A 12,234-nucleotide genomic window follows, 5' to 3' on the forward strand; every position below is an offset into this window, starting at 1 on the left:
AGCAGTACAATATGCAGTGAAATAAAGTAAAGTAAAGTAAAGTAAAGAAATACATCCTGAACCGCTCTGTTTTTGCCCTGTAATATTGTGAAATCATTTTACCGTATGAATTAAATTACGCATTAAAAAGCACTGTTAATTAGTAACATTTATTTCTCAGCTTCACCAACAGTAAAAAACGTAATTAATTTTTTGTTTTCAAATTCTTTAATAAACTATTAAGGGTTCCTAAAGGTTTAATAAAGGTCTTAGTGGTCCCCTCATACAGTATCTGAGTCTCTTTCCAAGTATTGCACATTACACAAGAATTTTCAAAAGAATTTTATTTTTACTGTACAGACTATAAAAAGAACCCTGACTGAACAAGGACAAACAGGACAACGTCATGCTGGTAAGTGGCTGTGCATTGTGCAGTGGACTGGTTCAAGTATATTTGGGGTATTTCAAACAGGACACACAAGACAAACACGTGCAAAATCAGCAGAAAGGAGCAGAAATGTGCAAAATGGTTGTGCAAAAAAGGTTATCAGGTGCATAAGCCTGGAAGTGCATTGATTGTTGAGTTTAACTGTGTTCTGGTGATGGCGGTGCATCGAGAGCTCTGACTGCTTGTGGGAAGAAGCTCTTGCCGTGTCTGGCAGTTACAGCTGTGATGCTGCGGAACCGTCAGAGACGAAAGGATTCAGGATAGGCCTGGAAACAGACGAAAGAAGCATTTTCAGTTTCCTTCCCAGCTTCTGTTGCAGAAGCTGTTAAACATGCATGATTTATCTAATCATTTGATGGCATTTTTTGTATTTTGTAATTAAACGAATTAAGGGCCCCATCCATGTCATTCTAGTAGATCAGCTGCATAGATGCACGTGTGAATGCAGTATTGTTCTTGTTCACATAATGAAGGGATATTACAGCTCCTACTCTCCTCTGTAGGTGACGTACTCGGCCAGCGCCAGGCCGTTGACACTGGGCCGGCCAGTGACAGAGTGGCGGCCCGGCGGGGAGTGGGCCGTCTTCACGGCGGTGAACTGCAGGAAGGATTTCCCCAGCGTCACAGTGGAACTTTACCACACGTTTACTACAACGTTTTACCTGTAAAGTTGGTGGACTTCTGGTTCCAGTTCCACCGATGTAGGCGTGCCGTTCATCAGAGCCATTGTGGATTACACCATTTACAAACGGAGAACCTGCAGAAGACACAGTGGAACCATGACGATACGACGACACCAATAAGAACTGCAACAATACGCAGACGCGTTACCATGGAACAGCATGCGTTGGTTCGAGTGGTTGTGGTTCTCCTCCGTCACCTCCTTCATCCGGCGTGTGTATCTCTCCCACAGCGTCTTGTTGCAAACTTTCTGCATCTGGGCGTGGAAGACAAGTCCATAAGAGCAAAATATACTCTACCGACACGTCCAGGAGACGTTTTCAGTTGGACTCTCTAACCTGGAGGCCTCTGTGAAAACTCACATTGTCCCAAACATAGACGGGCCGCTCATCCTGCTGCCCTAACAGAGCATCTCGCATGTGATTGAGGAAAATGAGGAGCTGGTGAGTGTTGTAGGGCCCTAGGTTGGCCTGATGGCAGCACACAATGTGACATTGCCACCACGCTGCCCAAGGACACCAACAATGGCCCGTTGGCCAATCACACTACGGCCTCTGAGCTTAAACCCAGCTTCGTCCATGTAGATGTATTCATGTTTTTCCATTGAATCCAGTTAAAAACCTCTGTAGAAATAGATATATCTTTTTGTACGTGATGTAGTGCAACTACAGCAAATCACTACTTACAGTAGCCAACATTTATGTGTCTGGATATATACCAACCTGTACGTATTGGGATCTTTGCTCTTTGACTAGCAGAGTTGCTCTGTACAGCTGTTTCATGCGCAGTCTGTTGCGCTTGAGGACACGGTCAACAGTAGAGTGGCTGACACTGTCCATACCCTCAAAATGCACATGGTCCTCAAATGATCCACAGCTGAATTCCATGCAGTTTAATGGTGTTGTTCTCACGGACCACGTCGACTGATATGTAGTTGTGCCCTTAGTCCGGCCTCCTTCATTGTTATACCATGGACAAGAACATGGTCAATCACAGCAGCTCTGATTTCATCTGGTATTACTGTTCTTTGTCCTCGCTGACCAAATTGACCTGCTCGACCTCCTCTCACAGATTTCTGTCCATTGTAGAGCCTCACAAACCAGCGCTCTGGCTTATATGTATCCTCCCATCACTAGCCACAAGTGTGATCCATTTTGAGAATGAAACAGACAACCAAAATAACATACAAGTAAAATACAAAAAAAAGACCAATATACAGACATGTATAATCATGAAAACAACCTCATATGACTTTAAGCCCCATAATATTATAATAGTAAGGCAGTACGCATGATTTTCAGCTAATCTTTTTGCTATTTACAGTCAAAACATAAAAAAATTCTGTATTCATTGTCACACAAGGAAGCAGCTCTAGATGGCCCTGCCTATTCACCAATAATTCAAATATTTTCACAGCTGGAGTGATGTTTGTATTTGTTACATTGTTACGGTAGGAATGAGTCAATATTCTGTCGTTAGTCTTTGTTACAGTAGGAACAATGCGATATTTTGTTGTTTTTTCCTTGTTACAGTAAGAATTTTGTCATTTTTTTTCCTGGTTACAGTAGGAATTCTGTCATTTTTCCTCATTACAGTAAGCATTTTGACGTTTTTTTTCCTCGTTACAATAGGAACTAAGCAATGTTTTGTCATTTTTTCCATGTTACAGTAGGAATTCTAACGTTTTTTCCTTGTTGCAGTAGGAATTCTGTCTTTTTTTTTCTTGTTACAGTATGAATTGTGTCGTTTTTTTCTTGTTACAGTAGGAATTCTGATGTTTTTTTCCTGGTTACAGTAGGAATTCTGTCATTTTTCCTCATTACAGTAGGAATTTTGACGTTTTTTTTCCTCGTTACAATAGGAACTAAGCAATGTTTTGTAATTTTTTCCATGTTACAGTAGGAATTCTAACTTTTTTCCTTGTTGCAGTAGGAATTCTGTCTTTTTTTTCTTGTTACAGTATGAATTGTGTCGTTTTTTCCTTGTTGCAGTAGGAATTCTGTCTTTTATTTCTTGTTACAGTATGAATTGTGTCGTTTTTTCTTGTTACAGTAGGAATTCTGATGTTTTTTCCCGGACGGTTCCTCCAGTAGCGGTTATCCCGACGCCCCCGAGAACCTGTGGGTGGACATTGAAGGAGCGTCACCCCTGGAATGAACGTCAGCTTAAAGCATGTGGACCGGGAGGAACCACGCAGCAGCGCCCCCTGCCGACCAGCGGCCTTTTTACTCTCTTTACCTCTCCATGTACAGCAGACTGTATTTATTAATATGACGTACATCCAGACATGTTCAGTTTTTTACAAGATCCTGTACACTGTATTACAGACAGAGTAGAAACTGTTTTAAATAGACAGTGTGGCTAAAAAAGAGAAAATGTGGCATCTAATACAATAATTAGTTTTTGCAAACATTATGTAAGATTTTCTGTTATTTGGGTAGAAATGGTGGATAAAAAAGCTTTTATCAGAGCTCAGATATGAATAGACACACAGTACATCTTACCCACGAGCCATCAAATGTTTTGTCCTTTTTTACCTCCACTTTTGAATGATATAAAAAAATAACGATCCCACTCTTTGGGTTTAATTCAGTTTAATTCATCTATGTAAATATGTAACACTTGGAATCCTGTATTTACGCGTGAAGCATCTGTATTGTCTGTATATTGTCTGTACCTAATATTCTGGCCACATTTCCACATTTATGCATTCGTCTTGAATACTCTTTTCTGGAAGACAGTAACCTTCAGATATCGTAGACTCATCTAATGAAAACCTGTTTTTGGTTTTTAAAGAGGGGCGTGGCCTACGGAGAGCTGGTTCGAGCTGTTTAATTTACTTATAAAGGCATCTTGTCCATCTGGACGTTATCACATGATGACATTGTCACACAGAACATTCCTGCTTACTTGCGCATTGGGGGTGGAGGAGGAGGTGGTGGGGGAGGAGGGGGACCACCACCCCCTGCAATTAAAGGAGGAGGAGGAGGCGGAGGGTCATCGCCACCACCCAGATTTGAAAATGGTGGAGGAGGAGGAGGCAGAGGGCCACCGCCCCCACCCATACAAAATGGTGGAGGAGGAGGAGGTGGAGGGCCACCGCCCCCACCCATACAAAATGGTGGAGGAGGAGGGGGTGGAGGGCCACTGTCCCCACCCAGATTTGAAAAGGGTGGAGGAGGAGGAGGAGGAGGGCCACCACCCCCACCCATAGAAAATGGTGGAGGAGGTGGAGGGTCACCACCCCCACCCAGATTTGAAAAGGGTGGAGGAGGAAGAGGAGGAGGAGGCGCAGGGCTTCCTCCTGCAGTGTTGGACAGAGGTGGTGGTGGGATGAATGAAAAGTCATCATTCCTAAAGTTCCCTACACCACCCAGAGGAGTGAAACTCATGGAGTCGTTCAGGGGAGGTGGAGAGGGTGGAGGGAAATAGGCGTCATCCAGTGAGTCGGCTGTAGGTGGCAGTGGAGATGAAGGCTCTGAGTCGTCCAGGAAGATGGAAGTTGGAGGTAGAGTGGAATTGCCTGGTCCTGCTGTAGGTGGAGGTTGCTGGTCATCAATGGTGGGTCCTAAAGTTGACCAGAAGGGCACAGATGGAGGTGGGACAGCAATGCCAAAGGGGGCCCTGGGAAAAGTAAAAAAAAGGTGAGACATGACCTGGTGGTTCTCTAGAGGTGTGCAGGACACGCCCACACGATGGGCTTCAACCATTTAGACCACATTTGAAGGCACCAGCTGACAGGCTGCATCACTGTCTGGTTCAGGAACTTCAGCGCATAGGACCACAAGACCCTATAGTTCTGGAGAAACGTTGTGTATGTGGCTGAAATGACAATAAAGCTCAACTTGAATTTCATTTACATTTACAGCATTTACGAGATGCCCTTATCCAGAGCGACTTACAGTCAGTAGTTACAGGGACAGTCTCCCTGGAGCAACTTAGGGTTAAGTGTCCTGCTCAGGGACATGATGGTAGCAAGTGGGATTCGAACCCGGGTCTTCTGGTTCATAGGCGAGTGTGTTACCCACTAGGTTACTACCACCCCAGTTCAGGTTTTATGGTTGGCTGCAGGCCTCACATGCACCGTACCTGGTCTCTTCAGCTGCCGGAACCCGTGGCTTTTCCTTCACAGAGCTGGGCTTTTCTGCCAGCTTCCCGCCCTCCTAAAATGCATCAGGCGTAAGTGATATTGAAATGGTGAGGTGACCACGCTGATGAACCATCTGCGTCTCGTACCCAGTGGCCGTGACCCAGGGAGTCCAGACTAGAGAAGGATATCGGGTTCCGCTCGTACTCGACTACGGGCTCCAGCCCTGCTGCCGGGGGCTCGACTGGCTTCGTGCGCGGCACTTTGGCCTGCGTGGTCAGGCAGCCGATCTCCTGACGAGCCAGTTTCTCCTTGTGCATGTCCACAGTCTAGAATATGAGAATTGGACCTTCAGAAAATACCTCTGCAAACCAAAACACACACCGCCAGCAGGAAACTCCTGATCAGCATCATCAAGTGGTTCTTCCATACATCGATATATATATATATATCGAAAACCGATAAGACCTAACGAAGGGCGTTATCCACACACAGATGTTTATATAGAACTAACGCGATTATGGTCCTAATTTACGGTGCTTACAGGTAGTAATAGAGTAAGAATGGAGTCATCACCATGGTCAGGAGGTTGACGGAGGACTCCACCTGCTTCAGGTGGGCGGTCTGGGCGTCCAGTAGCCTCAGCACGTCCGTGGCCAGCCTGTTGATCTGGTAGCTGACGCTGGCCAGCGCCTGGTTGGTGTATGCTTTGGACTCCTCCACGGCCTTCTTGGTGTCCTCTGCCTGCCACCCAGCAGGTTACCGGGAAATTATTCAGCTTTCGGCTCAGATGTTACTTTGTTACCAGTTTAATGGGGTCGTGACGGTAAAATATTAAAATGTAAAGGATTAAATTATAACTGTACATGGCCCCACGGCAGAGTTGGAAATGATTTCTGCGGCGTCGTGAGTGCCGAGGCCAGTCGTAACACGATCAGATGGGGCGAGAGATCCTCTCTCCACCTTGTCTCGTGTTTGCTCTGTCCAGACATGCAGCCTGTGGTGAAAACAGCCGCCTGTGGGCCTGACATGGAGGGTGTGGCTAGGTGAGCCGAGTGAATGAGAACTAAAATATCTTCCCACCAACTATAGATGAAAAATATTGGAAAAAGTCATAACACTCTGTCCTAACATGGTCTAAATGTCCAATAAAAACCACTGGAACCAAGTAGGAGCTTGTGACCAAAACATCCTGAATACCAGTGACCAGGGCCACAAAGACACAGAAGCATGCAGCCTCCAATATACACATAAAACATCTAATATCGGCATAATTTGGCATGCAGACTGTCGTAATTACAGATTAATACACATTTCTCACCTTGAAATAATTTTTCTCGCAGAACTCGGCCACTTTGAGGAGGTTGCTGTAATTGTCACTCAGGGCTCTCCTCGCCGCTGGTGCCTCTTGGAGGATCTTGCTCATGCTGTCCTGGTAGCCCCCGTCCTTCATGGCGCAACGTCTGGTCCAACGAGGACAGTCCCCGCCGAGAGCCTGGCAGATGAGGACAGTCCCCGCCGAGAGCCTGGCAGATGAGCATCGGCTAGAGAACCGCGGAAGCCTCGCCTGGAGTGGCTGAGCGATGGGGAGCTGTGACGTGTGTCGACCTGCCAAGCGCCCCGATGACAACCAGGACTGGATCTCAGGTAAGGCTGGACTGGGACTCGTCCCTTTAATCAGACAGGTGTTGGACAAATTACAGTGCATCGCGGGACAGTTTCAGGGACACACTGTCAAAAAACAACTGCAGAGCATTTCCATATTTCGAATGGCCGATTGCCTTAAATGTTTTAGTTTTCCCAACTTTTGACAGTGCCGACAACATGAAAACAGAATGAAACGTGCAGCTCATCAATAAATAAAAGCAGCCGGTTTCTTACAGCTACTTGTGATGGTCTTACACAACGAAGCCGTGTGACCTCTGAATGAAAAAGGTGTCGAGAGTACCGCGGTTCGACCACGATGCGGCGCCATTTTACAAGATGAAGCGGTCCTGCAGAACACAGCATCCTGCAAAAGATCCAACCCGAGACAACGGAACCACTCTTTATCTCAGCTGCAATCACCTTTCTTCACCTATCAAAGTCATCGTCAATCATCGATCAAATATCTTTTTACTAAACAATGTTCCCGTATTGTTCTCTGAGCAGCAACACTATATTCTGCTATATTCTTCTAGCACATGTCTACATATCAACACTTTCACTTTTCAATCATTCATTTTTCTGGGTTTCTGTCTCAGGGTTTTCAGAGTGCTGAACGTTCTAATGAAATGCATGTAATAATTGGAATTGCATATAATTTTCATAAGATCATCACTGCTATGACAGTAAAATGCATTGCGAGTTTATGACCTGTATCCATGGTGCAGCACTTTAATTCTATTCTCCTTCTACTATTACTAGTACCTTACTGGGTGCGGTATGCATTTTAACCAGGTTTATGAAGGATGGAGATGTAATACGATGCACGGGGACTAACCAGTGCCGATCAACCTTGCCGTCACCTTATTGCAGCACCGCAGCACATATAGTAACTTTGCACTTTATTACTGGCACTAAGCGGACAATAAGCTGCCAGCCACCATCATTAATCAACCCTTATCAGATAAAGACTGATTTCATTATAACTAAGCAGCAATCGCACAGCAGCAGGATCATCACGTTTGGTGGTTAAAGTCTGTTTCTCCCACTTATTCTTGGCCATTTTTGTTAGTATTTGCTTTGCGACAGTTTCCTTCCCTTCTCTTCTTCTCTGATGTTTTCCCATTTAACAAACTGATATAAATGATACTGTGTGCGAGTCTGCTTCATTTCTACACCCTATCGGCACTGACACTTCCAACCCTGCGACAAAAATATACATACTGTAACCGCCAGAGACAACGAAATACTAAATACTACGATACACGATGATATTTTAATTTGAGTGAAGCCTTAAGATGGTAAAAATAATATATGTAAAGATTCTTTACATTTTGTTGATGCTGATTTTAAAAAGACATGGAATCTACATGGAGCCCCCTTCCCGACCACGTTACCGCAGAGAGTAAATGAACGCTGGATAACAGAGATTTGTCACCGTAATTCCTGAAAGGTCACAGGCGTGGCCTCTCGCTTCATAAACTGTTTACTGTCCACGAGCCGCTCGGCTTATTGAGCAACGTAAATTTCCTTTCCCGCCGCGCCGACGTTGACAGATGTTTCTCATTTCATTGTGCAAGTGTGCGTGTGTCCTCTGAATAAGACGAAGCGCGCAATATCGCAGAAATCGCCGTCGACTGTGAGTACTGAAGAAGGGACAAGCCAGGAAATCCTTCGGAATGTCCAGTGCAGAATACTCCTGAGGATACTTCCTTCATTCGGGCCTTCTTCCTGCACAAGTCACTCCGGTACAGACCCGTTGTGCACACTTCTTTACTTTCATTCATTTATTAAATCACGTTTGTAATGCATATATATATATATATATATTGTGGGTGGTTCTGTGCGGTTATGGATCCATGTAAAATCTGTAGCCTTGTATGACAATATAAAGAGCTAGCAGCTGTTTCGTCACGTGTCATGTAACCTCGGATTCTGGCCAACTTCAGGTGTCCCGACCGGGTTCACTCCTTGTCTAACCCGCTGTGGGCGTGATGCCGTATGTGTAAATGTCGTAAATATGCATGCGGTGGTGCAGGGGATTGCAGGGAGCTGAATTACTGGTGCAGAGTTACAATGCAACGCCATGTTGAGAGTGAAGTGATTGTCACTTGTGATACACAGCACACGGTGCACACAGTGAAATTTGTCCTCTGCATTTAACCCATCACCCTGAGTGAGCAGTGGGCGGCCATGACAGGCGCCCGGGGAGCAGAGTGTGGGGACGGTACTTTGCTCAGTGGCACCTTGGCGGACCGGGATTGGAACCGGCAACCTTCTGCCGCTTCCTTAACCACTAGGGCACCACTTGCCCATCGATGCAACAGCTCATGAAGAAATGATGACTGTTGATGTAAGCAGCATAGATGCATATAATATTATACATGAAGGTTAATAATCTAATCATGGTAAATAAACATTTATTAATGCAAGAAGGAAACATAATAACATTACAATCTAGACAGATTTACGCTATCTAGTCATGTATACGTGATGCATGTGAGCCGTCTGGATCTCTGCTGTGGCGGCGCCATGTGAGGACAAATAAATACAGAGACTCATATTCAGCTTAATAAAATTCACCTCATCGAAAGGTGCCGATTGATTTGTTTGATATCGCAGAGTCAATTTTCATTCCCACTGGCCTGCACGAGGGGATAAAAATGGCAGCAATAAGCAGGCTGATGACACCGGGGCACCAGAATGTTCTCCATTATTAACCAACATCTCTATACATGTCTGTTTATCCATAGCTGAGATGTGCTTAGATATGCTCAGATATGCTGTTATGAAACTATGGCACTTTAGATTAGATAAATGACACAGCATTAATCGCAAGTGCAACCGGTCACCAAAAGTTCAAAATCACCATCGTAGAACAGAAAATCTTATCTGTTGTATTTTACACCTTTATTGCCTGTCAGAAACATTGTTGATTCACTCTTAATAAGCTTTTTTACGAACTCACATGAGTAATAAATGCGTCGCTGAATGTGCTGTGAGGTGCTGGATGTAAAATTTCATTAATAATTAGTATGTAGTCACACGCGAAACATTAACCACAGATTTCTGTTTCAGACAGTGGGATAATAATTTCACCCATTTCTCCATGCTCACCAACATAACCGATTTAAATAAAAAGTTTGAATGTCTGCTGATGCTCTAGATACGGTACTAGTGTGAATTTGGACACTTTTATTGCTTCTTGAACCGGTGTTCAGCTGTACTAATATCATTGAAATTCTGAATGATGCATTATTTTCTAATAATGAATAAAGGTTATGAAGTGACAAGAGTTCCATTTACAGCATTTACCAGACAGCATTTACCTTACAGTCAGTAGTTACAGGGACAGTCCCCCCCTGGAGACACTCAGGGTTAAGTGTCCTGCTCAGGGACACGATGGTAGTAAGTGGGGTTTGAACCTGGGTCTTCTGGTTCACAGGCGAGGGGGCTGGGATTGTTGAAGTAGAGCCCCTGTAGGGTAACACGGTGGGACACTGACGTCACCTCGGCCCGACAACAACACTTTCTGTGGCCAGCGGGCCCGGGAGACGCACTGCACTTGGTAATTAAGCCCTGCTGCCGCGCAGGGACGGCGGCCAAACCACCCCGCCCCACCGTCCGGCATTCCTCTGGCGGCCGATTGTCAGGCTTCCGTGGCCCCTGATACCCACCGTCACTTTGTTTTTTCCCAGGATTTAATCTCCATCTGCACAGATATCCGATCAATTAGGCTCTTCAGTCAGCAGCAGGCCAAGGTCATTCGAGGTCAGATGGAGGCGGGGCTTCCCCGATAACATCGCGAAACCGCGCCGTGACAAAGGAAGCGGTTCAGCGGCGTCTGGTGCTCGGCAGGAGAAACCGGGCGCCCCCCACCCCATCACCAGCGTTGGGGGGAGGAGCTTCTTTATCTGCGGAGACGGCGCCGCAATCAGGGGGCGCGCCACACTTCACCGAGTTCCATTACAGCCGCAAATTCAATTACCCAGCCAGAGTCTTCCCAGCTCTGGGCCTGGCTAGGTGTGTGTGTGTGTGTGTGTGTGTGTGTGTGTGTGTGTGTGAATCCCCAGGCGATGCCGACTCTGGATGCAATTCCCCACAAGTTGATTGAGGGGCGAATTTTCAGCAAGAGTTTCACAACGCCGTTAATCGCCATCGAATGTTGGTCCCTGGAGCTCCAGCGGTGCAGACTGCGAACAGGATGCTGCAGACGTCGCAGCAGATCTCAGAATATGAAATGATCTGCTGGTCCAATATGAAAAGGTCCATCAGTTGATATCCTAAATATCCTTTTTTTTGTAGCCGTTAATGCATTTATAAAACATACACACGTCCTTTTTTATTCACATGCAGGATTTTAATCACTTTGTGTTCGTTAGAATGGTTTTGTTAATTAGAATATAGTGGGATTCAAATCCCGAACCGGCAAGGTCGCCACTGAGGTCCCTTTGATGAATGTCCCGTCCCCACACACTGCTCCCCTGGCGCCTGTCATGGCTGTCCACTGCTCACCAAGGGTGACGGTTAAATACAAAAATCAACTCAATAATAAATTGGTTGGCCCATGGAAACGTCCCTTCAGAGAAGCCTTCAGAGACCAGTTATTAACCTTTCTGTGAAATATATACAGTACAGGCCAAAAGACACCTTCTCATTCAATGTGTTTTCTTTATTTTCATGACCATCAAACTCAATCCCACCAAAACTGAACTAATATTTATTCCAGCAGATACTTCACCACATCAGGATCTTGCTATTTACCTGGACAACTCACAGCTCTCTCCTTCTACAACAGAACACAACCTTGGAATATCAATAGAAAACCAACTCTCCTTCTCAACTCACATCAGCAATCTTTCCCGCTCATGTAGATTCCTTCTCTACAATATCAGACGAGTCCGCCCTTATCTGTCAACCCAGGCCACCCAACTACTGGTTCAGTCCTTAGTAATCTCACGACTGGACTACTGTAACTCCCTTCTAGCTGGTCTACCTCTATGTACCATCCCACCTCTACAACTCATACTGATCTTCAACCTTCCCAAGTTCTCCACACCACCCCTCTTCTACGTTCCCTCCACTGGCTCCCAGTAGCTGCACCATCAGGTTCAAAATACTGATGCTGGCCTACAAAGCCAAACATGGAGTAGCACCATCCTACCTCACAGCCCTTATTACACCTCGCACTGCACCTCGTATACTCTGAGCCTCCAGTACTGCTCGCCTGGTCCCTCCATCTCTGAAGGTAAAAGGAAGACGCTCATCTAGACTCTTCTCTGTCTTGGCCCCTCGGTGATGGAATGAACTTCCAGCTCAGTCACTGAGCACCTTCACACGGCAGCTCAAGACCTTCCTCTTTAGAGAAGATTTAGATGAACTTGTAACCTTCTTC

The 12,234-nt window shown here is 45.6% G+C and overlaps 1 protein-coding gene across 2 annotated transcripts; it reads right to left on the reverse strand.

Annotated features, from left to right (window-relative positions):
* Nucleotides 1-3,685: 3,685 nt before the first annotated feature.
* abi3b (ABI family, member 3b) lies at nt 3,686-6,815 on the reverse strand. Of its 2 annotated transcripts, none has more exons than XM_028969721.1 (5): nt 6,517-6,815; nt 5,802-5,939; nt 5,345-5,524; nt 5,198-5,271; nt 3,686-4,732 (listed from the first exon to the last, which is right to left on the reverse strand). In XM_028969721.1, exons 1-5 carry the CDS (start codon nt 6,646-6,648, stop codon nt 4,015-4,017), a joined length of 1,242 nt encoding a protein of 413 aa, XP_028825554.1. In that variant the 5' UTR covers nt 6,649-6,815; the 3' UTR covers nt 3,686-4,014. The 2 variants fall into 2 exon arrangements, with proteins under 2 accessions (XP_028825554.1, XP_028825553.1); XM_028969720.1 differs by having other exon boundaries at nt 5,772-5,939; nt 6,517-6,814.
* Nucleotides 6,816-12,234: the final 5,419 nt, after the last annotated feature.

Source organism: Denticeps clupeoides, chromosome 2, assembly GCF_900700375.1.
Source record: "Denticeps clupeoides chromosome 2, fDenClu1.1, whole genome shotgun sequence".
NCBI lineage: Eukaryota > Metazoa > Chordata > Actinopteri > Clupeiformes > Denticipitidae > Denticeps > Denticeps clupeoides.

What these genes read in the sequence shown, in the direction of transcription:
- abi3b (XM_028969720.1), bottom strand. Translation starts at nt 6,648, where the DNA reads ATGAAGGACGGGGGCTACCAGGACAGCATGAGCAAGATCCTCCAAGAG. An exon ending in CCGTCAACCTCCTGACCATG is followed by an intron (nt 5,525 to 5,771) that starts GTGATGACTCCA and finishes CTCATATTCTAG; the next exon opens with ACTGTGGACATGCACAAGGA. An exon ending in CCCTGGGTCACGGCCACTGG is followed by an intron (nt 5,272 to 5,344) that starts GTACGAGACGCA and finishes GATGCATTTTAG; the next exon opens with GAGGGCGGGAAGCTGGCAGA.